This window comes from Brassica rapa, chromosome A01 (assembly GCF_000309985.2).
Source record: "Brassica rapa cultivar Chiifu-401-42 chromosome A01, CAAS_Brap_v3.01, whole genome shotgun sequence".
Classification (NCBI taxonomy): domain Eukaryota; kingdom Viridiplantae; phylum Streptophyta; class Magnoliopsida; order Brassicales; family Brassicaceae; genus Brassica; species Brassica rapa.
Window position 1 is genome coordinate 7,137,800 of NC_024795.2, and position 23,939 is coordinate 7,161,738.

The 23,939-nt window shown below is 36.0% G+C and overlaps 4 protein-coding genes across 7 annotated transcripts; 1 reads left to right on the top strand and 3 right to left on the bottom strand.

Annotated features, from left to right (window-relative positions):
• Positions 1–760: 760 nt before the first annotated feature.
• On the bottom strand, positions 761–5,731 carry LOC103860605 (agamous-like MADS-box protein AGL19). The gene is made up of 8 exons (XM_009138248.3): positions 4,340–5,731; positions 3,861–4,054; positions 2,100–2,178; positions 1,963–2,024; positions 1,775–1,874; positions 1,381–1,422; positions 1,157–1,198; positions 761–1,062 (listed from the first exon to the last, which is right to left on the bottom strand). The coding sequence occupies exons 2-8, from the start codon at positions 4,040–4,042 to the stop codon at positions 904–906; spliced, it is 666 nt and encodes a 221-aa protein (XP_009136496.1). The 5' UTR covers positions 4,043–4,054; positions 4,340–5,731; the 3' UTR covers positions 761–903.
• Positions 5,732–5,969: 238 nt separating this feature from the next.
• LOC103860614 lies at positions 5,970–7,397 on the bottom strand. The gene is made up of 2 exons (XM_009138259.3): positions 6,787–7,397; positions 5,970–6,691 (listed from the first exon to the last, which is right to left on the bottom strand). The coding sequence occupies exons 1-2, from the start codon at positions 7,152–7,154 to the stop codon at positions 6,403–6,405; spliced, it is 657 nt and encodes a 218-aa protein (XP_009136507.1). The 5' UTR covers positions 7,155–7,397; the 3' UTR covers positions 5,970–6,402.
• Positions 7,398–8,211: 814 nt separating this feature from the next.
• On the top strand, positions 8,212–12,391 carry LOC103860624 (ubiquitin carboxyl-terminal hydrolase MINDY-1). The gene is made up of 13 exons (XM_009138269.3): positions 8,212–8,673; positions 8,843–8,943; positions 9,024–9,130; positions 9,202–9,289; positions 9,372–10,101; positions 10,204–10,356; positions 10,453–10,507; positions 10,601–10,682; positions 10,829–10,909; positions 11,023–11,118; positions 11,204–11,253; positions 11,351–11,414; positions 12,048–12,391. The coding sequence occupies exons 1-13, from the start codon at positions 8,478–8,480 to the stop codon at positions 12,177–12,179; spliced, it is 1,935 nt and encodes a 644-aa protein (XP_009136517.1). The 5' UTR covers positions 8,212–8,477; the 3' UTR covers positions 12,180–12,391.
• A 237-nt stretch (positions 12,392–12,628) lies between these two features.
• Positions 12,629–23,209, bottom strand: LOC103860637 (separase). Of its 4 annotated transcripts, XM_033287640.1 has the most exons (28): positions 22,413–23,209; positions 22,145–22,325; positions 21,951–22,058; positions 21,647–21,781; positions 21,106–21,569; positions 20,649–20,754; positions 20,416–20,541; positions 19,948–20,241; positions 19,753–19,869; positions 19,402–19,623; positions 19,207–19,317; positions 18,959–19,093; positions 18,486–18,854; positions 18,309–18,398; positions 17,937–18,200; positions 17,733–17,856; positions 16,872–17,618; positions 16,268–16,499; positions 15,989–16,091; positions 15,701–15,898; positions 15,494–15,549; positions 15,177–15,406; positions 14,863–15,106; positions 14,200–14,611; positions 13,694–13,933; positions 13,526–13,613; positions 13,168–13,402; positions 12,629–13,096 (listed from the first exon to the last, which is right to left on the bottom strand). In XM_033287640.1, exons 1-28 carry the CDS (start codon positions 23,192–23,194, stop codon positions 13,042–13,044), a joined length of 6,468 nt encoding a protein of 2,155 aa, XP_033143531.1. In that variant the 5' UTR covers positions 23,195–23,209; the 3' UTR covers positions 12,629–13,041. The 4 variants fall into 4 exon arrangements, with proteins under 4 accessions (XP_033143531.1, XP_009136537.2, XP_009136528.2 ...); XM_009138289.3 differs by having other exon boundaries at positions 12,629–13,402; positions 14,863–15,103; XM_009138280.3 differs by having other exon boundaries at positions 12,629–13,402.
• Between the last annotated feature and the right edge of the window lie 730 nt (positions 23,210–23,939).

The window sequence follows — 23,939 nt, forward strand, 5'->3', positions numbered from 1 at the left end:
TAAAACTATATTTTATGCCACGTGTCATCTTTCGAGAAAATTTTTTTCCGCTGATGTGGACGCCCTATGGAGCCTCAAAAGCTCCCTTTTATTAGTAGAGGGCAATGTTTAATAGAAGAACTTGGACAAATGGTCAAACATATTTATGTTTAATGTAGTATTTCCATTTTTATGTTGTATGTTTTACATATATTTATTATTTTCGAAATTATATATAATGTTTTTTGTTTTTTTTTTATAAAACGGTAATGTTACATTATGGAGATAAACCGTCTTTTTTTTAAGTGAAAAATAGTAATCTTACATATGTTTAATGTAGTTTTTCCATTTTTTAATGCTGTATGTTTACATATTTTTTACAATTTTCGAAAATAATTAATATTAAAATGTAAAACTATATTTTATGCCACGTGTCATCTTTCGAGAAAATTTTTTTCCACTGATGTGGACGCCCTATGGAGCCTCAAAAGCTCCCTTTTATTACGAAAATAATTAATATTAAAATGTAAAACTATATTTTATGCCACGTGTCATCTTTCGAGAAAATTTTTTTCCGCTGATGTGGACGCCCTATGGAGCCTCAAAAGCTCCCTTTTATTAGTAGAGATTTACGTTAACTTGAGAAACAAGCTAATTGTTAACCAATTCGGTTTAGTCCGCGTTATTCTCTTTAGACTACTACGTTAGTACGTTAACTTGAAAAACAACCTAATGGTTAACCTATTCGGTTTACATGAAACATTTTTTTTTTTTTAACTCCTTAACCAGTTAAATACACATTTTTATTTTAACTCCTTAACCAGTTAAATACACAATGTAATAGGTATTTAACTTATTGACATCTCAGACTTTTGGAAGAAAATATATATAACAAGGTTCATAAATAACACACGTTCTTGATGATTAGTTTTGAGGAGGGATTTTCTTCGATTGTCTTGTCTCAGGAGGTCCAATGAACAAACCGGTCTCCACTTCCATGTTGCCATTGTCATCCATGTTCACTTCTGCTGATGATAAGGTTGATGATGATGATGCTACTACTATTGCTCCCATCCCATGCAACTTTTATTTACAATTCACCAAAGCTCTTAATCAGCTAACGTTTTCATTTCATTACAGTAGTAACATTTACCACTAGAGGAAAACATATGTATACCTTCTCCTTCAGCTCTTTATTTTCCTTGATGAGATTCCTCTCCTAAGATTTTGACAAGGAACAGAGAAGTTTTTCTTACTTGAAGTATTGAAAATCGAAATTAAACATTACTTACTACTGGTGTTTCAGAAAAAAAAAAACATTACTTACTTATATCAGTATATAAATAGTTATGTTCATACGTATTAGAGAAATAATAAGAGTAAATGTGAATTTTGGTTTACCTCTTCCTTCAACTTCTCAATTTCTTCACGGAGTAGTTGGTACTGAAAACAATTGAATATACAAATATATGTAAGCAAAAATTTGCATAGTTAAATAATTTAGTGAATATATACACCTTAATCGCATGTACATTCCAATGAATCTTTAAGCCATATATCCACACTAGATGTAGTTGCGTTGTAGATACTCTTTATTACAATATTATCTTGAGATTGATAACATCATTAGTGAAGGCATGCAAATCATGCACATAGACAGCAACGATATACTCAAGCATGGAACTCCACAGACCAAAATTAAATAGCATATTAGATGTTTAATAGAAGGACATGTATTGTTCTACATAAAAGTTTTCATATATACATTCATAGTGTGATTGTCAATAAGATTTACCTTCTTGGCTCTTATCCTGGTCAAGCCTCGCTCCAATTGATTCTCTAACTGTTGCAGCTCCTCAATAGAACATGCATCAATACCTTCTCCAAGCAATTTGCTGCAATTGATATACAAGTTACATGATATGACAGTTTCTAATTCATATCAGTAAGTAATTTGCTCATCCGATATTAACAGTTCCAAACCGTTTAGATATCTCTAGCTGCTCAATCTTTTTTGTTAAACCATATGTCTCGCCTTTTGCTTGCTGTCAACCAAAATATGAATGAGAATTAATTCGAAGCATAACTAAAATCAAAGAATCATAAAGAGTTATGATTACCTGAGAATTATCATCTCTCTTGTGGTTAACTCCAGTTTCTTTGACTCGTCTCTGGTATCGTTCTATTGTTTTTGCGATGCTGAAAATAATTAAGTGAAAACCAAAGAGAGTCAAAAACAAAACTTAATTAGGATATGATCTCATGTTGTGATAAGAAAAACAAAGAGAATTAATCATGTAAATAATGCTTAGTTGCATTGTTACCAAAAGTTAGGATATGATCTCATATGTTCGAGGATAATATGTTATATATATGACTAATATATTTTGACCATTTTTCGTTTCGGATACCCTCTAATTTTGAAACAAAATCTTCTCATTTGATTAAATGAAAACAGAAAATTCGTTCCTCTTGTTCTATGTAAAGATTTGTTCCCATTTACTTCAAAACGCAAAAGATAGTAAATACCATAGCAACACATACATACAGACTGTATATATAGATGCACATGGACATGCTCAAATCGATGCTGAAATAAATAACCTTGGCCCTTTAAATATAATTAAACACTGTGTTAACACTATGATTATGTGGTTAAGAATGCCTAGTTAATTGTGATTAACCTCTCTTGGCTTTGCTCAAAAGACACGTGAGTACACGTATATTCTTGAAGTGTCTAATCGTTTTACTCTATATATATGTTTAATCAGCATCAAACAAAATGATCAGTAAAATTATAACTAAATTAAATACATAAAAATAAGAGAAAACATAGAATGAATATAATTCTGATCTACACACATGCGCTGACTCCTTCACTGTCATTGCTGAAGTAAAGCGTTTGTGTGTGAAAAGTGAAGCAAAATCTCTCTTTGTTGCCACACTTTCACATATTTATACACACATTTAGATAATACATTCATATACACACATATCAAAAGAAGCATGTAGCCTCGCATATTTATCAGAGTACAAATGTTTTACATCATGTACTCACCATGCTTACACATGTCTGTTCATACATAAATGAGTAATCCATCCATTATTTTCAAACGTTCGTAAGAAGAAAAAAAACATATATGTATATACTAATGTGTATATTATATATATAATTACCTATAGAGAGAACCGCACACACACACACACACACACTTGTAACATGTCTAAATAAGGAAACATACGGGTACTTCCAAGTATGGTATTTTGCCAAATTCATGAGCATTCTGATAAAAACATATAGGCCTAGTTTGAGTAACTAGAGGACACTACTACTATGCTCAAAACTCACATATAAGAAACTAACTCGATTTTGCTCAAAAAGAAAAACTAACTAGATATCATATGTAGGATAGCATTGACTTTTCTTTGTTATACTTATAAATGGATAAACATTAAAGTTTCCAGATCGAAAATATCTTATTAGAGAGAGAGAGAGAGAGTGTGCGTGTGTGTGTGTGTTAGTCGGATAGATCAAGTCATCTACAGCAAGAAGCGGATGGCTCACACAAGTACACATATTTACATATACACACACACACATATATATACATCATAAGTTGCAGTGCCATGTAAATCTGGTTACTAAACTACAATCCTACAAAAGTACTCCAGTTTCTTTCTCCGATCTACTTTTAATAACAAAAATCACCACTGAAACACTCTCTATCACGACTTTGACAATCACATAACCAAATTTAATCCATTGAATCTATGGTAATAACATCGGACCGGATTACCCCTAAATCCTAATCGATCGGTGAGTTTTAGCTCAAGTAGATGGATAAAATAGAGAAGAGGATAAGATACACATATGTACGTACCCAGAGCTAGAGAACTCATAGAGTTTGGAACTTGGAGAGAAGATGATCAAAGCAACTTCAGCATCACAAAGGACTGATAACTCGAAGGCTTTCTTCAAAAGTCCATTTCTTCTCTTGGAGAAGGTCACTTGCCTGCTCGTTGCGTTCTCTATCCTCTTCATCTCAGTCTTTCCCCTCACCATCCTTATTTAGTCCTAATCAAAAATAATCTTCTGCTTTTTAGTTTAATCACAAAACAAATTAATTTCACTCTATAAAATAATTAAGAATACTATCTTTTTTTTTTGTCAAACAATTAAGAATACTATCTAAATGTTAAAATTAATTAGATGAACTATGTATGGTTCACAATAACATGAACAGCGAAAAGGATGACATCTTAAAACTAAAATCGACTTGTAGAAGGAAAAAGGAAGCTATTTCTGCAATAAATAGAAATCAATGGATCAACGAAAAACTTAAAGATTTCAAGATTTAACCTCTTGATTTGTATGTGTATGCGGTTGGATTGATGTGTTTTTCTATTTGTGTGTATATTTATATCTATTAATCTTATCGATCGGTAGAGGTAGATAAAGAGAAGAAGAGAGATTGTGGGAGGAAGGTGTGTGATACAGATTTCTGGGAACTTCTCTCAGAAACCCTAGATTTATCATGAATGAGGGGAGAGAGAAAACAAATAAAATTTGATATTTTTATGCTTAATATTCGGTAATCGTCTTTATTATTATTATTATTTCGATGCTTTTTATTAAATTTGCCATTTTATGTTATGCCTATAGTGATCTATATAACCTAGACCTGACTCGCTAGTAGTCTAGTATATTGCACTTTTATTTTTAGAAACAGCATTACGTAATTTATTTCTTCTTTTGGTAAAAACTTTAAATTCATTTGAAGGCCACTACATATAATTTTATAACATTGTGTAATAATTCTTTGCGGGAATAGAAAAGCTTCCAATAGATAACAAGTTTGATTTCATTATTGTGAAAAATAATTCTCCTGGATTTTAATTTTTCAATTTAGAAGTTATTAAATTGTACACTTGGTCTTGTCATAGTACGACGCGTGTATATATGTATCTGTTTATACATATGTGATAAAATCAGATTACTTATAACATTCTGGTATAGTATTTCGTGATACATTATTATGGGATTAGTAAATGATGCTCTTGGTGTAGTTGCAGATTTAGGCATCTCTGCAAGAAAGAAGTGAAGTTATTGGGTCTTGTAGATATAAAATGAGATGTGTACAAAAAGAGATATACTATAAGATCTTAACACGTGTCCATGTTAACTGACAACCTACAGATCCGGTGTCCGTCAAAGTGAGTTTCCCCAGTCCATCTGTGGACAACCAGCATCTCTGTCGGTTGCCAGCTCCTCTCGGACAAGATGTGCTTAATTATTTAATCAAAACAAATTGTATTAGTACTAATTTTTGAAGTAAATGGGTAAAAGTTTAGGACAAAAAGTTACTAAAACCATCGTAATTTATTAACATTACTTTGTTTGGTGCGCTTTCTTGCTTTTACTTTATTCGTTCCCGGCGTTTTTTAGTCATTTTATTATTGTAATAATAACTAGTCTGCGTGACCAAGTGGTTATCCACTATTGGATGCTTTTTTATTAAGCTAATACTAATACATTTAAATACTAACATTAGCATTTTTCATCTTTTCACATCTCGGTACAGGTGTCGCACGCTGCAAGGACCACATCGTTTTCACAATTTGAGCTCAGTATTGGGGATTTTGCCTTTACTTATATTTTTTTTGGTCTTAAAAATTACCTTTACTTACATTAAAAACAAGAAACCTATCCAACTTTTACAAATAATTATAATGATAATATCACTTGCCCATAAACGAAACAGATCTTGTATACGTAGTAGTTACATCAAATGATCTGATTCCCAACTACTGCCAAGGTCATATGTTCTTTTACGAACGCACTCATTTCTTTTTGTTGAGTTTCATCATATGTTGCTGATTCTTAGACTAATTATGAGGTCAGCATCAATGTAAATCGATAATATGATCATTAGATCACAGCTAAGTTTGTGCTAAGTATTATATGGTTCAAATTAATAGTATTTTTTTCAAAAAAAAAAATTAATATTAGTGGATGGAGACATTAATGAGTATAGTATATCAACAGTTGATTGCCTGATAAAAATATGTATATATTGTACTTTTCTGGCAGAAATATTATTGGGTGGTCAAATTTTCGCCTAACGTATGCTTAAGCATTCGGAATCGAATTGTATAATGCATAACACACTGATATATCTAATGTTGGATAATACTGGACTAAAATTGTCAACATGGCATCTATCAGGCTTAAAACGAATGCCAGTATTAATTTTTAATATAGTACTATTGCATTTGATTTTATATGCTTGATGGTCAGTTAGTACATGCGCCAATATACATTAAGTTTTTAGTCAAAAAAAAAAAAAAAAAATCAAGAAGCCAAATCCGAATGAAAGTATTAGGTAAATCACAAATTTAGTGATGACTTAACAACTTAGCAAACTAAAGATTAACAATGCAACTTGCGTGCTTCCCAAAAGTAGTCGCCTTAATATGATTTGAGCCTTGCTCGAACTTCAACATGGTGTCTTCGCAGTCATAGCTCAGTGCACCTTCCTCTGTCTCCTCCCTACAATCCGTAAGTGACAACCGCGATCCAAACCGCAATTCAGTCCTCTCTTTTATAGCCTCCATAATCTCTCCCATGCCAGCTGCACCTCCCAAATCTTCTTCAGTAGCAACCGCAGAAATATTGAGAAGTTGAGGCACGCCTACTTCGAGTTTCCCGTAACTACGAATAAATCATACATAAGATTTGAAATCAGGATACTAAAATGGTTTCAAACAATAATAACTACCAATAAAAAAATGAACTTCCAGTAAAACCTTTGGACAGAGGAAGTAACAAGAGTAACATTCTTGTAAAGGAAAGAGGCTTGGAGGTTTCCTTGGAGGCATATGTAATCACCAACAAGTTTTCCGGGCACTCTTATCAGTAAATCCCATCTAGCACTAACTAGAGGAAGATAATGAACTTGTTGTGTTGTACTATTATTATTAAGCTCGGTTGTAAAACTCATATGAACTATTTTGATCTGGGGCACTAGCATACTTAGAAGTATCAAAAAGCAACATATCAAGAGGACAAAATAGCAGGCTACGAAGCATGTTATCAGGTCCGCTTTTCGTTGTTTCATCTCTTCTAGTGTAAGGGGTTTTGGCTGATCTACTAGTGTTTCAGATTCCGATCTCATTGTATTAAATTTTGACTGATCAAAAGAAAAGAGGAGAAAGAAGATATAATAACAGAGAGTTTGATTTAATTGAAGTCTTAGGAAATCCTATAATGATGATTTCTACATATATATACAAATAACAAGAGGATACAGCATGCCCAATTAACCTCAAATTTATTGGTTCAATTCATTGTAGAAAGATATATTTAGAAAAAAAACTAAATGATATAACTAGTTGACAAAAAGATATAGTAAATAATGGGGTTGATTGGTTAGTGATGTAACTTTGTTTTTTTTTTCTTTTAAAGATTTATGCTGTAGATATTTTGCCTGTAACTTTTTAAAAAATTGCTGTGATTTCTTTGGAAAGATATCCAAAGCACTAAAATAAAAGCTATAGAAAATCTGATTTCCAGAACTAGTATATTTTCTTTTCTAATTTTTTTTTGCTATAAAATTCATTTTTGAAAATTAAAGCATGATTGCTTCAAAAAAATGCTTTAGAAGGAAAAAAAATATCCGTCTAGAGCTTCTACAGTCTTTTTTCCAAAAAAAATTTTTTGTTTAGATTTTATTTTATAAGAAGGGTTTAAACTTTACTGTCTATTTAGTCTAATTTAATGTGTATATAGTTTCAAAGACTTAATGAAAAACAAGAAATTTAATACACTGAAATTAATAGATATAGATTTTACGTATAAAAACTTACAAAATACAAATGAACCAATAGAGTGAGACAAAAATCCATATTTTATAAAAAAAATGATTATATTAGATTTAAATTTAGTTTAACCAATTAATTAAGTGAAATTACCTTTTTTCTTATAAAAATGGAAATCTTCAACTGTTGTAAGTTGTAACCAAAGCCTGAGCTAACACGGTAAATGAAGAGAATTTACAATGTATAGTTCCATTTTTATTTTAAAATATAGTTTTATTTTAGTTAAATTATATTTTACATTGAAGCAAAAGAAAAAATAATAATGAGTAGTAAACAAGATTACCTATTTTTGTCGTGAAACTGAAGTGAATGTAGAAAAGATTTTACTGTAAATTAATGTGGAGTGTAAAATAAAGTAGTGTCGAATGTGAAGTCAATATCTCTGTAAGCGGTTGAGTAAACCATAGATGCTATTAATTTCGGTTTGGTTAGTCCCGGTTTTGTATCGTGGCCAAACCTTTCGAAAATCAATACTCTGGTTGCTTACTTCACTCTTCCTTTAGCTTTGAATCAATTTCTTCATAAATTCCACAAAAGGAAAAAAATCATCTTCTTCGATTGAAACTGACTTTGACGTAAGAGGAGACGATTCATCAAAGCACTTTGTGAAGGAAGAGTCAATGGCGATCGATTTCTCCCAACTTCCTCCTCCGACTTCGGATTTTCCCGCCAAAAAGAAGCAGACGAATCCGGCCTCCTCGCAGAACGAAGCTCCGAAGAATCTCACTCACAAGACGAAGGAGATCAGGTTTCGTAAGCGAGATCGGCAGATCGTTCTCCAGAACGAGAACGGACCTTGTCCTCTGATCGCCATTTGTACGCGCCTCTTCTTCTTCTTCTTTCTCTCCCTTCAGTTTTCGCTTTCGCTAGGGTTTACGAACTTTGATCAAGTGCGAATCGGCTGTATCTTCGATCGCTTATGTTTCAAGTGTTGATCAATCGAAGATAGTGTGATTCTCGCATCGTTTTCTTGATTTCGCAACAGGTAACGTTCTGCTCTTGAGAAACGAGATGAATCTATATCCTGATCGATTCCAAGTACCTCAAGAGAGGCTGCTGAGTCTCGTGGCAGACGTACTGTTTGATGTAAAGTTTTTATTTACTTCATTATCTTAATCTCTGACCATATGATTATGATGATTATGATGATGATACATGAATGGCAGAACGATGATGATGAGTATACTGAGAACCAGCAACAGAGAATTGCTGATGCCGTTAATCTCCTTCCACGTTTGGCGGATGGCATTAATGTCAATATTAGATTCAGGAGGTTAAATTTAATCCTCTGTTTAGTAATATAGATTTCAAAATCGTTAACTGCAAATGTTTGCTTGCTTTCAGGATTGATGACTTTGAGTCTACACCTGAGCTAGCTATATTTGATTTACTCAGTATTCCCTTATATCACGGATGGATTGTTGATCCCCAGGTTATGATTCTTTCTTTATCCAATAGCATCCTCCATTTGTAAATTTTTGAATGCTGACTGATTCTCCTCTGTTTGTCTCCAGGATTTTGAAACCGCTAATGCAATTGGATGCAAATCTTATAATGATTTGATGACTGGACTTGTTACTTTGGAGACACAGACTGTAAAGGCTCGAATCGGCTCTAAAGAATGCTCTGATGATTTTACTGCTACGTTTACTCCAACTCAGCGTTGGTCAAAGAAAACAAGAGCTTTTGCTGACTCTACACCTACATATGCTGAGCATAGTCAACTGGGAAGGGGAGATATTGAAGAGGAAAGAGTGTTGCTGCGAGCCTTGAGGTTATCTGAAAGAGAAAAGCTTGGTATTGATGCTCGCAGAGACTCAAGCAGTGGAGGAGACTCTGTGTCTGGATACTCAGATGTATATCTTATGTCTGAGAGTGACTCGTTAGTAGATTCTATGGACGCTGGATCTCCTTTTACTAGCACCCCTGGAAGTGCTAATACCTGTCAGAAGTCTAAATGTAATGATCAGGTTTCTTCTAAGGAATCAGGAGATGAGACAGTTTGTGTTCTTGGGAATAAGTTTGATGTGGCGGAAGAGACACATTCTTCAACACCAGGCGCTCTTGCAAGTGAGCAGCTGTCTTCAACGGAATTGGGAGATGAGACGGCTTCTGATGTCGAGAGTAACATCAAAATGGTTGATGTGCATGTTATTTTGGAGAAGACTAATCTGGAGTCAACCAAAAACGACAGCAGCTCTGAGATTCAGTTCAAGTCTGAAGCTGTAAATTTTGTTAACCCAGGTAAACTCACTGAGCGCTGTTTATGAACTGGCTCATAGTACAATATGAATATATGTTTGATCTGAAGTTTCTTACTCGATTCTCTGATCATTGCATTTCCAGATCTTACTGGCATATCCCAGGATGATGATAATGTAGCCCTGTATGAAGCTGAGAAATCTGTAACCGTAGGCTCTCCAGTGTATAAAGGCCAGTCACCTCTTGGCCAAAGCTCTTCTGAAGGGAAGGATACAAATGGGGTCACGCCAAGAGAGGGTAAGTTTCAAACATATGAGTTATATTTATTGCGCATAGACACAACTCTGTACGTGTTTCTTTCTTAAGAAAACTTCACCATGGTTGAATCTTCAGGTGAAGTGATCAAGAACTTCTTGAATAATAATGCCAGCCAATTGACGTTTCCCGGGTGCGTGATAGCATTGTTTTCTTAGGGAAGATTGTATGTAACTGGATACATTGCTTTGATCTTTTATAGTCACTGACTTATCATTTCCTCCAGGCTCTTTTTCTTAGAACAAGGCCTTGAAGAAGGTGAACTTTGTGTCTTCTTCCGCAACAATCACTTCCACACCATGCTTAAGGTTATTACACTAATATGTAAAGCTGTAGCTTTTCTTTCCCTGGTATTTTGGAACGATAAAGAGGCGATTTGAACAGTTTATACATAACAGATAACACTCTAGAAGGTTAACTCTGATTGAATCTCTCTTCTTTTTTCATTTGGCAGTATGGCAATGAACTCTATAATCTGGTTACTGATCAAGGCTATTTGAATGAGCGAGACTTGGTTTGGGAGAAACTAAACGAGGTATTAGCGAATTATGTATATGCTAGATTTTGTAGAGAAAAGACTGAGTTTTGGTGTATTTTAAAGTCTCACTGATTACTATTTGCTATGTTGTATGGTTTCAAAATTGTCAGGTGAATGGCGATTCAGTTTTCGTGGATGGTGACTTCAAGGTCTTCAAGTGTGAGAGTGGCAACTGGGATCAACAAAATGCACTTAGTAGTACTGCGGTATGAACACACTTCCTCTCCTGCTTCCAGAATATTTCTTAACACGTTCTTGGCGTTTACTAATTTTGGATCTTTGCTTTATCAGGATTATATCTACAGCATCAACAGTGCATCAAAAGAAGGCATGGAGGTTGAGTATGTATTCTGATCTCTGATCTTTTTAGACCATTTTCCCCTTTATGTCTAAACCTATAATCATTTTCAATAAGTTCATTTTCTTGGTTATACGCAGTCCCGATCTTAAAATGGCGATGGAGTTGCAGGAACAAGAGTTGGCTGAAGACATTGGTTTTGAGGTACTTTAAAGTGATTTCAATGATAACAAAGTCCTCATAACATCAGAAATTTAGATTTTATCCTAAAAGTGTTGAGAAGGTATAAGAAAACACAAGACTCATTTTACATACATACTCTTGTTACTTTTTAGTACAACCATATACGTTTTCTCGTCTTTCCACAAAACATAAGAAGACAGAAAGAAACTTATGCCCATTTTATCCTCTTTCGTCTCCTAAGCTTCTGCTTGTCTTTTGTGATGTTTAACATGAAGAACATGACCAGGGACCTCTTGGTGCAGAGTATGTTCTTGTACCAAAACCTACCAAAATTTCAGTGACGAATAAAATTCCAAAACTCGCAGAAGAATTACCTTAATATCTAAACGAAACTTACCTCAAAAATATCCAACCACAAGATACCAATTAAACTTTTTTTTTTGTCACAAACACCAATGTAACATTAAGTCATTAACGAAACCAAAATAGCGTTTGATTACATTTCTTCTGCGTAAACTTCAGGAGAATTGTGAAATATTACACACCAAATGACCAAGCATTCTATTCGTGATAAGTTGTGTGTTGAAGGGAGACTTATTGAAGAGGGATGAATGTTAGTCATCAGATGTGTAAACGTGTGTAATATCTCTGCAGGTATCAATGAAGAAGCAGTCACATGTCTTCTTCTTCTTCAGTACAAGAAGTGAAAGCAGTCCAACGATGGTCCAAAGATGGCATATGTACAATCATGAATGTAAATTCTCCTCCTTGCCCTGTAAAGGTTAGCTTCTTTTTCTTTCCATTGATTTTGATTGTTTGGGTTTACAAATAAATTATAGATTTAGCTAAATCAATCAGAGCTTTTCGATTCTTGCTTGGTTTCATTCCTTGGTCCTTTGTAATTTTGTTTCTTTAGTCAAATTTTTGTAGTGAATTTTGATTCAATCGTGTAAATGGAATCAATGAATGTATGAATATTTTGAGAATACTTTTTGCAATTGTATCAAAAGTAAGGTGTATTCAGTTCATTGTGAGAATCCCTCTTTTCCTAATATATCTGTTGAAAAGAAAACGATAAGAAGATAAACATACCTTCAAATAGCTTGAATTCAGCTGTATCATACTCATCTAACGTTCGATGGCTGACCAACACTCTACCAAGATGTTAAATGTCATATAGTTCACATGTTCTACTTCGACGAGACAGTGTGATGAAGCTGATATATAACAGTCGATTCATAAAACAAATTTTTTTATAGCTGTAACCTGAATAATCAATGTATGTTAAATACACACAAATTGATCTGTAAATGACTTAACACTTATATAACATGAAATTCTAAGAGAATTGTAAAACATGTGATAATCTTTGATCAGAAATAAGAAAAAAGAGAGATGGAATAAGTCTCTTTCTTTCCCTTGTGTTGGATAGAACCCTCAAGAAGATGAAGATGAAGGAAGAAGAGCTTCAACTCCTTTTTTCCTTGTGATACCAGTTGGTACACCATAACAGACCGGCGCAGCCCCAATCAAGTATGGCAACGTACACACTTCTCTAGCCGCAGCCATGAACGAACCTATTTTGCGTCCATGCTTGTGGTTGCACTCAGTCTTTCCTGACCTATCAACATTCGATTGAGCTGCCTTGTTACGCGAAGACGGCTTCCTTGTCCTTTTGGTGTTGTTGCCCTTCAGATTCATGGCTGCAAGTTCGTTAGCTAATAACTCACACTGGCTGCAACCATCCTCTGAAGGAGAAGAAGAAGAATCTGACCTCTCTCTCAACCAAGCTTCCAATAACGCTTTCCCAAACCGATCAATGTCTCGGTCTGTTACGTCCCACAGGTTCGCCACAATGGCTGGAGATCCAGCTAAGAGATAAGATAGTGGTATGCCTTGTGGGATGTAGCAGCCTTTTAGCCATAGTGAACCACTACTGCATCCCATTAGGAAAGTTGCTGAACAGTTATCTAGCTTCTCTATTTCGCGACTAGACAGATATTGTGCTCCTGCAGTAGAAGATCTGATTAGAAAATCAACCTCTAAGTAAACGATGATGGCATCAAAGATTTGCTTTAACAATTAAACGGCTAAAAACAATTTTTTAAGGAGTGTTCAAGGAATCATCATACCACTTCCATGACCGAAATATAGAAATAGATCATGATTTTGTAATGCTTCTGTCAACTCTTCAGCACTTGGTACTGATCCAGCTTTCCCCTTAAAGTACACGCAAAAATAAAAAATAAGCAACAAGGAAAAGGTTAACTACAAGTATGCTGGCTCTATTTATATGTTACCTCAAAGTTTTGATCTCTGAACCAACTCTCAAATTCTCCTTGTGTCTCGCTGAGATCACCACCAGGATTCAACAAGTAAAATGAATCTAGCGGATCAATAAGAGGGAAGGAAGCAGCATGAACTCTTTCTGGCTCTTCTTGGAGAAAGCGCTTCTTTAGCACAGCAGATATGCTACCAACAGAAGGCATTCGGTATACCTCCTGTTTCCTTAATATTGGAATATTCTCCCAAGGAAGCATCTAACCAAAAATCAGAAGAAAGTTGCAGCTAAGCATATCTATACACGCACGGAAAGATATACTCTTCTTTGTCATAGAAACCAATACACTTAAAACTAAGTCTGTCAATATTTTACATTCATCAAACACAATGACTGATCTCATGCAAAAACTACAGTATATTTCACTGGTAAGATATACGTTGTTCAGCCTTTCAATCGCAACAGATAAACTAAGCAGACAGTCAAACGTTGTAATGCATATGCAGGAAAGCGATAGGGACGAACCTGAACCTCAGGATCTAACACAAGAATGATAGGTTCTCTATTTTCATGTCCGTCCTGTTGCTCTAGTTTGGTTGCTGCTTCATGTATCAGCTGTAAGGCCAGCACATGCCTGCTTTCAGAAATATTAGGCGCGGCAGTAGGAGTTTTACAGCTATCTTCTTCATAAAGATAGCCCCCTCTACCTACATAGCAACCATTTCTTAAAGAAAGCTGTGCCACACATGCTTCTCCTTTAATGTCTTCCATCCCACCTCCAAGAATAACCTTCAAAAGCATCTCATTTATTTCCATTTTGCACTTGGACTTGAGATCTTTAATCAGTTTTTTCTGTACAGAGTCAGGCAACTTGAAGTTTGACAAGCCTCCAAGAAGCAGACATCTCCAGGGACCCAGCCAGGAATCTTCTAGAGTCCTAGAACAAAAGAGTGGATACCCAAAGTTGTTAACAAAAACGCAGACTCGTGCGTAGTTGCGGATTCATAAGATGGATTACAAAGAGTCCTGTCTATGTCATAGTTTAAAATTTTAAGAAGACACATTAAGATATAAAAGCTTTTGGTGGCATGACATTACAAATGTCAAGAAATACGTCAAGTGATCGATCTTTTCTGAACTGTTTAATAGACAGATATGTACACGTGTTATAGAAGAAAGCCAGCTAACCTTAGGAACTTCCTGAGATGATGATCAAGTTTCTTTCTCTTTTCCCACCACGAATGTCTATGCACTCTCGTGTCTTCTACGAGAGATCCCGAAGATGCGTGGCTTTCCTCCAATATTGATCTAAATACTGGAGCTACATCATCTACCACGGAGGAACCCCATGGACAAAGCCAGCGACTCTCCAAATTCTCGACTTGAGTCGCTTCCGTAGAACTAAGATTTCCGCTGTCATCGGACATGTCTACTGATCCAAAGAAATCATGAGTACAAATAGGAAACTCAATAAATCAACCAGTAAGCAGTTCATCTTGTACCTTCTATAACCGAATCTACAGGCAGGAGAGTGGCGACCGGTTGACTTTTCAAGTTGAGGCGTGATATGAGCACCCAGGCACAAACAGGTGAACGGATTTGCATTAGCTCCTGTAACAATTGACAGAAAGCGCCTCCAAGCAAACTAATGCATACGATTGTTGAGCTTGGGAGATTGTTAAAGAATTCTTCAGCAAAGTGTACAAGATCTTGAGTACGCTCCGGAGCAAGCCTACAGTGGCAAGGAAGAAAGAAAATAGAGTAAGCCAACAGAAAAGTATACAGCATGTCTAGTTGCTTAAGGTAACTCATCTCATACCTGGGTAAGTCCAACGCCCCAGGAACAATGCAACTCGAGCAAGTAGCTTCTGTACACTGAAAATACAAGATGTCAGATAAGAGAAGCAACACGCACTTCTAAATATGAAATTGAAAATACATAAAATATCATCAATAATACTGAGGCTACAGGAGTTAATCCACCAACTGACAAGTTGAAAATACCTCTCCAACTTCCGTCTCTTACCTCTTTATCTGATAGGCACTGTGATTTGTGTCTTCGGCTCAAATTCGAAATGAATTGGTAACTAATATGGGTACCAAGCGAGGCTTGATGGAAATATGAAACCCAGTGACTTGCAGACAGCTCCTTCCCATCACATTCGAATGAGAATTCATCACTTGAGGAAGAAAGCATGTATAAAGAAGCAAGCAATCTTGAAACCTGCGGGAAACAAAAAAAGAGAAGAGTAGTATTACACCAGAGAGTAATTAAGACTGAAACAGAGGGCCATCAAATAAGCTGACCATTTACCTTCTGAAATACTATTGGAACCTCTCTGCTGAGTATAAATGCTAACTTCAACCATGACACCAGTTTTGTGAAAGGAACATGAGACAGATCACAGCAAATAGACCTGTTAAAAGCAACAATCAGGAGGCCAAGGAGGATGATATGTACACAATATTAAAGGGTATATTTGATCAATTCAGTATATGACTTTTATCATGCCACCAAAAATTCGCATCAGAAAGGGTAAAGCTTAAGCATGACAAAACTGACAAGAGTACAACCAATAGATGTCACACATACCTGCTCTCCCTGCAATGGTAATTCCGCAAATTCAACCAGCACAAGTTGTAAAGTATTACTGCCCGATCAATGGCAAATACATCCCTTGTAGCTTCTTTCCCAATAAATTCCAGCAACTGACTGACAGAAGGTTGGTTGTGGCTGAACCGGTTACTTTTAAATAAAACACAGATACTATGCAGTAGTGCTTCATGAGCTATATGAACTCTACCAGAGTCCGCCAAACATTTTCCTGAAATGGAAAACGAGAATGTAAGCAGATATACACTTCTTCTAACGATTCTCAGTGACTGCGATGTTTTTGCCAGAGAATAAACAAATGAGCGGCAGGCACATCTGTCATGCTTAAACAGGGGAATGGCCAGAAAAAAAGCACAAACATAGAAATGGAGAATAAGATCAAACTAGTGTTGGCTCGAAAGTCCCTCAAGGTTTCCATGACCCTTTAATTTTTTATCAACAATGGGTGAATTTAAAGGTTACTACAGATACTGAAACTCAGTTCTCATCTACCCCATTAAGCTATAAGATTGTTTTCAACAGGAAACGGTCAAAAGGCCAACTTCATATTGCATGAGCACATTCATAAAGGGTAAGAGCATACCGAGGTCAACAAGTATTGAGGACGCAAGCCTCCTATGGCAGAGTTCCCATTTCAGACTCACTAAAGTGTTGAGAGACCCAGTTTCCGTTACTTTCTCAGAGAGGCACTGCATACATTTTCCCTTGTAGCAAATGCAAAAGCCATGGCCTGTGTTTTTTGTGTCTAAGAACACCCTTTCACACCCAGAACCATCAGATCTATCACAGAAGCCAGCCTTCCTTGAACCAACTTCAGGCACAAGTATATGGGTTTGGCATTGCTCTTTTAGTGACTGACGCATTGAGCGAGTCAACCTTGAAGTTGGCTCAGATATCAAATCATGATCCTTTGACACACGAGTTTGGGAACTTTTCGCTCTCCGACCCCTCCTAGAGCCTTTGCTTTCAGTTGGCTCCTTATTTATACCGAGTTTTGTTTTGCCTGAAACTTCCCCTCCATTTTCTTCAATCGCTATTCCCTCAAGAATTTCTTCTCCGTGAGATCTAATGCAGCTTTTCCATGCTGGACAACAGACTTTCCCGAGGGCAGCAGTAAAAAAGCCTTCAGCATGCAAGAATCCATCTGTCTGGGAAACTCTCTCAAGTTTTTTTCGAGATATCTCTCCAAGCTGCTTATCCAATGTAACTTCTAGCTTCAGTTTGCATTTTCCACACGAAAAATCTCGCTTATTAGCATTTAATATCTCTTTTGCATTTTGGAGTTCCTTTTCTGCCAGATCCAGACTCTGCTTTTTGTGGTAAAACGTTCCTTGCGAATTTAAAGGAGACGACAAAATAAAACAAATCAAGTGGCTTACTGACAAAAGGATTAAGTAAAGACACAAGAATAGACAATACAATTGAACAAATAGCGGGTTCATACCTAAAGCAGAAGAAAATGCAACCACAAAAGGGAATAGACTTTGGGAGCATGAAATGGCTTTCCCCCATGATAGAAGGGATTCTGCCTCAAGCCCATTCCCTATCAGCTCATTAACAATTCCAACCTGCACATTTTAGCACCAAATTGAGAAACAGAGAAGTGATGAAACCCTACTAGACTAGAAGCTCTGAGCATAAATAGAACCTGAAGGGTGCTTTCCAAATAACATTGGAGTACTTTCCAACAACTTAAGTAGCAACGATTGATGTCCCAGGAAAAATTTCCACATGGCCAAAAATCAGTTGCTAACGATCTGTACACTTGGAAATTTGTTATGCTATAAGTCCGTATCTCTGATATTTTCCCTGCGTCATTGTGTTTTTCCAGCTGTTTCTCCGCTGTATACTTATATTTCTCTTGAAATAAAAGAGTTCGTATTCTATAGGCTTCTTTTGCATATGAAAGAGCCTGCATAAGAAAACCGCTTAACATCAAGAGACTGCAACAATGAAACTGGCAAAAATTTATTGCAAAAATTTTGTGGAAGAAAATGTAAAATAGGTATAATTATTTCACCTCAGAAAGCTTTCCAAATGATATGAGCCTTTCACAGAGATCATAATAGAGATATGCAGCTACGAAAGATGAATGACCAGAGAGTGAGGCCTGAAATAACATTCATTAGCAAAATCTGATATCACCATGAATAATATTTGGTGACAAAAAAATTTACAGATAAGGTAAATTTCTTACACTTGAAATAAGTTCTGAAGCTGCATCTGTAATATCATCTATCGTGATGTCTGATTGAAAGGGGCCTTTATCCTTAACGGAGGCACGCAAGAAATCGTTATATAAATCATGAAAGTTCTGCTGGAACCCAATTAGCTTTGCTTTTGAATCTTTCAGGCAATCTATCCAGAAATCCATGCACGTGGATTTGTCACCGCAATTCTCTGATAAGCTCAGGATAAAGGCATTACTTATGGGGGAAGGGCATAAGGCGTGACTTAGCCTTCTACATTCCCACAGCATTGCAAGACAGGTCTCCAATTTGACATGCTTCTGCTTAAATAATCGGAAAATCAGCAGGTATATATGATGATGGAGCTCCGTGCATCCCTAGACATGGAAAAAGGTATCAAGGGCCAGATAGAAATAAAGCAGGTACTATACAGTATGCCACTAAAAACCCATAATCCAGATAGATTATAGGAAAAAGATACCTTCAATGACATCAAATCGATAATATTGTAAAGTAACGGAATTATGTCCTCTGTTGGTAGACTGTCCCCACTATCTTCTAGACTTGGCATCCCCAGCCATAGATTTAGGGAAGTGCTAATGTCTTGAAAGACTGTCTGCGCAAAGGAGACGAGGCAAAATATTCCGAAGTTAAATTAAAAAGTGCTCCACAAACCACCAAATGAAAAATAAATTATTAACAATTAGAGGCTATTTTTTATGTTTGCACCTTTGAGTTTGGTTCAGCTTCATGGGTACAAAAAGCTCTCAGGCAATACGCAATAGGTAACTGGTGTGAAGACGGATCACCCCCTTTGTTTGGTCCATGATGTACCTCACTCTACTTTCATACATAGAAGAAATCGGTCAAGAAATATTTCAAGTAATTAACGAGCTGTTAATTCTGACGTAGTGAGAGGTATACCAATATAGTGATTGCTTCTGATAGAAAACGAATGCAGTCAGCTTGATGTTCAGTTCCAGATGCCCTTGTCATTCTTGCTTTCCATATTAAGACTGTTGCTCTCTCTATATGCATATCCTCTGTGACATAAACATTCTTCAAAAGGATATCTGCTATTTCGATTCGCATTTGTTGACCTAGATTTGAGCTCAAAGAGAACATTTCATCATAGGCCAGAAGCTCCTGCAAGCATTAATAGAGAAGAGAAAAAAGCAAATTTAAAAAGAACACCAGTATCATCTTCATAAATTTTACAAATGTGTAAAGTACAAACTTTATCCAAACAATAACTGAAAGGCTGTTAGAAACCACCTGCTGTAGAATTTTTCCAAAAGCCCTATTTGACCGTCTCTTGGAAGATGATAGCAATGAGTACAAAGTTGTACAAGAATCAACCGCATCCATATTCGTGTGACATTCCCGTTCTATCTGTTGACAGCGCACATTCAGATGCTTGAAGTTCAAGATATTATATATGCAAAGGAAAGTAAGTAATTAACAATTTACCTTAACCCACTGTTTTACAACTGCCGCAGGCCCTGGTAGCCTTCCCATCAGATGTTCAGCTGAAAGCCAATTTTCTAGAATCTGTACGATAGTCTGTCTAATCTTACATCTGCTACATTGCTGGAGTACATCCAGGTAGAATGCACTCCTATTACATGTTTCGCCCACAAAATCCACAATGGCATCTTCTGCCAGGTCATTTTTAGATGAACTAGATTGATTTACAAACATCTGACAATCTAGTTCAACACAACTCCATGAGGCCTTCGAGCACAGCTTGAGCGCCTCACATGCCTACAAGGTAGAACACTTACTCTCTAAAATGTACGAAGAAAAATAAAGGAAGAATATATTATAAAGCAGAAAAGTAAAATACATTGTAACGCATAAAGCATGAGCAGATTTTTATCCAGTCTTCTACTTGTTTGCATGTAAAATATATAAGAAGTCGAAAAGCAGGTACTCCACCTTTTTTAGCTCCTTATTTCTGTACAAAACGACACCAACATTGTATAGCGACGCTAATAGATACTTGAGTTCTTGAGATCGGATCCATGGACTGTCAATTACACCCTCAAGTAGATGGACACTGATCTGGAAAGGCAGATGTTGGATCACTAAGTTAGATAATGATGACATGTTCGGTAACTTGAACAAGATACTTTCCATTGAATTATATGCACTGCAAATAAATACCAAACCTCCAATTTAAGCTGGGTTCTCAATGAGACAATGAAAGCAGCCATAGCTACGTTTAGCAAAGCTTTATTATTGTCAATTTCTCTACCTCCCTTGTCAGCCGTGCATCTAAGAAGTGGGCAAAGGAGAGGTGAGAAATGCATTCAACCCACATACAAAGACTTCACAAAATAATTAACATAATTTCCAGTATCCAAGCGCATTGAAGATTTGAACCTCCTCATCTCAACTGCCAATGTTTTGCATATTAACATGATAAAAAGGGGGGAAAATAGTAGACAAATAATGCATTTACAGTTGCATGAAATCAACAACTTGAAAGAAGTAACTTCTAAAATTCCCTCAAATATATTTACGTTATTTCCACCATGTGACAAACAAAACAATCTTCACGAAGAGCACGATCCTGATTAAAAGCTACAGAATTTAGCGTAAGAGAGAAAATGATGGTCACCTTACCTCTGAAGGAAGAGACACCCATCACAAAATTGGAGAAAGGCATCATGAATAGTAGACAAATGAGCCGAAGCGTAGGACATCTCCGAGTTCAACACAATCTTTCTTTTCACTGAATTTATCAAGTTCGCAAGCGGTTGGCACAAGAATTTCATGGCATCTACAAATTGTACCGAATAAGCCTTCTTGTTTATGTCTGTACATCGACCATTTGTTTTCTTGGTATAGTTTCTATGTCCACCAACCAATGATAGATCAGTCTGGTTGCCCTCATTCCCTGAGTAACTATCAACCATACCAAGTAAAGAAACTAAACTATGACATCTAGTCTCATCCTCAAGCAAAGCTTGAATCTTCCAATCATCAGGTGCATCTTTAACCTTGATGTCTCCGAACTTGGAATCGTAAACCGTGATGGACAACCCGGACGAATAAAGTCTAAGAATCAGAGTAAGTTGTGGTATTGCCTGCAAAACAGTAAAACTATAAACTAACTCCCTGAATAAGTTGAGGCGGGTTTACATGCCAAAGAGAGTAAAATTACCTCGGAAAAAATAGCTGCCATCTCATTTAACTTTTTTGAAACTTTAACGCAGTACATGTCTTCTGCTGATCGAAACTTGTGAGCACAGTAAGAGACTAGCTCGACAAAATCCACTATATCCTCATCAGTTTCAGCCTGAAAAAAGGAGCAGAGTATTATAAGACATTGCAAGTCTGCGGTAGAGCTTCAACTAAGAAGCTAGCAGAAACCTAAAAATCACCCAGTTCCAGCAATAGACACAAGAGTAGGTGACACCACAATATATGGAAGAGTTACAATACAATGCAAGGCCTTCTGTACAAACCTCAAGCTGGCAAGATAAGCTGCGCAGCAAAGACATTGAAATGTCAATGGTCACTGACATTCTTCTATCCTTAACTCCAAACAAAACAGAAAGCATCTCTCGAGCAAACTGAAAATGGCATTGGAACTAATGTAATATAATCTATTAGATGATAACAGCAGAAAGAAAAGAAGACATCAAAGGAAGAAATTCACCTTAAAAACTCGATCTTTAGACACTTTAAAATCATAATGTTCCTTCACAGTCGTGTCGCAGAAAGAACGCACAAAGTCCAAATCAAAACGTTCAGCTTCTCTAACCAGAGAAACAGCACACTTACCCAAATTCGTCACGAGCAATCTATTCAACTTCTCATACGCCTTGGCATCTAAAACCCTACAACAGTAACAAAACTTCAATCTCTAAAACTTCTTGAAAGGAAGCAGCACTGATCTATAATAATAATAATAATCCCACACTGACCTGAACCAGGCTCTGACCTCACCAAGCAAGAGAACTACTTTTCTATACATCTTATCATCCCTTTGCTGACTCATCGCCACAGCCTTGAAAATAGCCGTCACAGCCTCAACCACAACCATCGCCAGCTCCGCCTCTCCGTCTTTAACCTCCGGCAACAACCGGGACTTAACACCGGATCCTCTCAGCTTCTCCAGAACCTTAAACGCTTGAGTACTAACACTCTCGTGAAACCCCCAAGCGTCGAGACAGTAAACCATTCTCAGCCGCTGAAGCTGAACGGTGTGAGGCTTGCAAGCTAACTGCGCGGAGAACGACTCTAAGCAATCCAAGCAGAGCTCGTACGCGCGGAAGAGATCTCTCGCCGAATCGCGATATTCCTCGTCGGGATTGGAGAGGCGTTTGGGGAGAATCGAGATCGATTTGTTGAGGAAAGGGAGGAACTGCTTGCCGAGTGAGCGGAGGTTTAGCGCTGGGTCTCCCTTGCGGGAAGTTGATTGGAGAGTGGAGAAAAGTCGGAGGTAATCGGAGACGGAGGCGAAGACGTCGCCGGCGTGGGAGGATTCGATTAGAGAGAGGAGACGGACGTCATCGGATGACGTCATCTTTTTGTGGGTTTCGAATTGTGCGAGAACTCCCGCTAATGGAAGATTGCTGCACATTTGTGGATTTGAATATGGGCTTCTTGTACAAAGATGTTTCCCTTTTCTGGGCTCGGATATGACTTTAAAGCCCATTCTATGTGTTTCATAAAAAAAATTTCCTTTTTGACATGCTAAAAGCATCCCAACCTTAAAACTTCAATACATATAGTTTTGTCTATTCCAAAGAACAACCTCAAAATCTCAAATAAGTTTTGAACAGTAAAAGTTTATATTTGAAGTTTCACCTTCAAAAATTTCATATTTTTGAAATTTCATATTTTTTAGTCCTTACAATTATGTATCTTTCAAATAACAATGTTAACTTTTATACTTATCATTTTAGTCTTTGATAAGTTTAAGGTTTTCTTTTTTTTTCACGTAATAAATCAACATTTATTTTATTTTATATCTTACAATATTTTTTATTTAATCAAATTTAACATTCTACCGTACTAATTGTATCTTATATTATTTTACAATTTGTAGTTACATATTAATAACAACTATAGACTGAAATGAAACTAGAATAACAAAAATTTAATAAAAATAAATATCATTAGAAAAATAAAAAAAAATTGCTAAATAAAATTTATATTATTAAAAGTACATAAAATGAAATAATCTTTATTTTATATCCAAACCAAATGAAATAAGTTTATGTTTGTAGAATATAAAATAACTAGTTTTGATATATATCAAAAAAATATTATAAAATTTTTGACTTCTAAATAATTACAATGAAAAAAATGTCATAATTTTTGAATAACCAATAATTTTACAACACATGTTTTAGCTCTTAATTGTTTTAAAAGTAAATTCCATCCTCGATACCGATGAAACACATGTCATTGTCTATAACCAAACTGCTTCAGATACGACTGGTTTG

Coding starts and splice junctions, on each gene's coding strand:
- LOC103860605 (XM_009138248.3), bottom strand. CDS start 4,042: ATGGTGAGGGGAAAGACTGAGATGAAGAGGATAGAGAACGCAACGAGC. Junction 1,199..1,380: donor TTGAGAAGTTGAAGGAAGAG/GTAAACCAAAAT, acceptor TCAAAATCTTAG/GAGAGGAATCTCATCAAGGA. Junction 1,063..1,156: donor ATAAAGAGCTGAAGGAGAAG/GTATACATATGT, acceptor TGTAAATAAAAG/TTGCATGGGATGGGAGCAAT.
- LOC103860614 (XM_009138259.3), bottom strand. CDS start 7,154: ATGAGATCGGAATCTGAAACACTAGTAGATCAGCCAAAACCCCTTACA. Junction 6,692..6,786: donor GTTACTTCCTCTGTCCAAAG/GTTTTACTGGAA, acceptor ATTTATTCGTAG/TTACGGGAAACTCGAAGTAG.
- LOC103860624 (XM_009138269.3), top strand. CDS start 8,478: ATGGCGATCGATTTCTCCCAACTTCCTCCTCCGACTTCGGATTTTCCC. Junction 9,290..9,371: donor GATGGATTGTTGATCCCCAG/GTTATGATTCTT, acceptor GTTTGTCTCCAG/GATTTTGAAACCGCTAATGC. Junction 10,102..10,203: donor TGTAAATTTTGTTAACCCAG/GTAAACTCACTG, acceptor TTGCATTTCCAG/ATCTTACTGGCATATCCCAG.
- LOC103860637 (XM_009138280.3), bottom strand. CDS start 23,194: ATGCTTTTAGCATGTCAAAAAGGAAATTTTTTTTATGAAACACATAGA. Junction 15,407..15,493: donor GGGGCGTTGGACTTACCCAG/GTATGAGATGAG, acceptor TTGCCACTGTAG/GCTTGCTCCGGAGCGTACTC. Junction 13,614..13,693: donor TCAGAGATCAAAACTTTGAG/GTAACATATAAA, acceptor GTGTACTTTAAG/GGGAAAGCTGGATCAGTACC.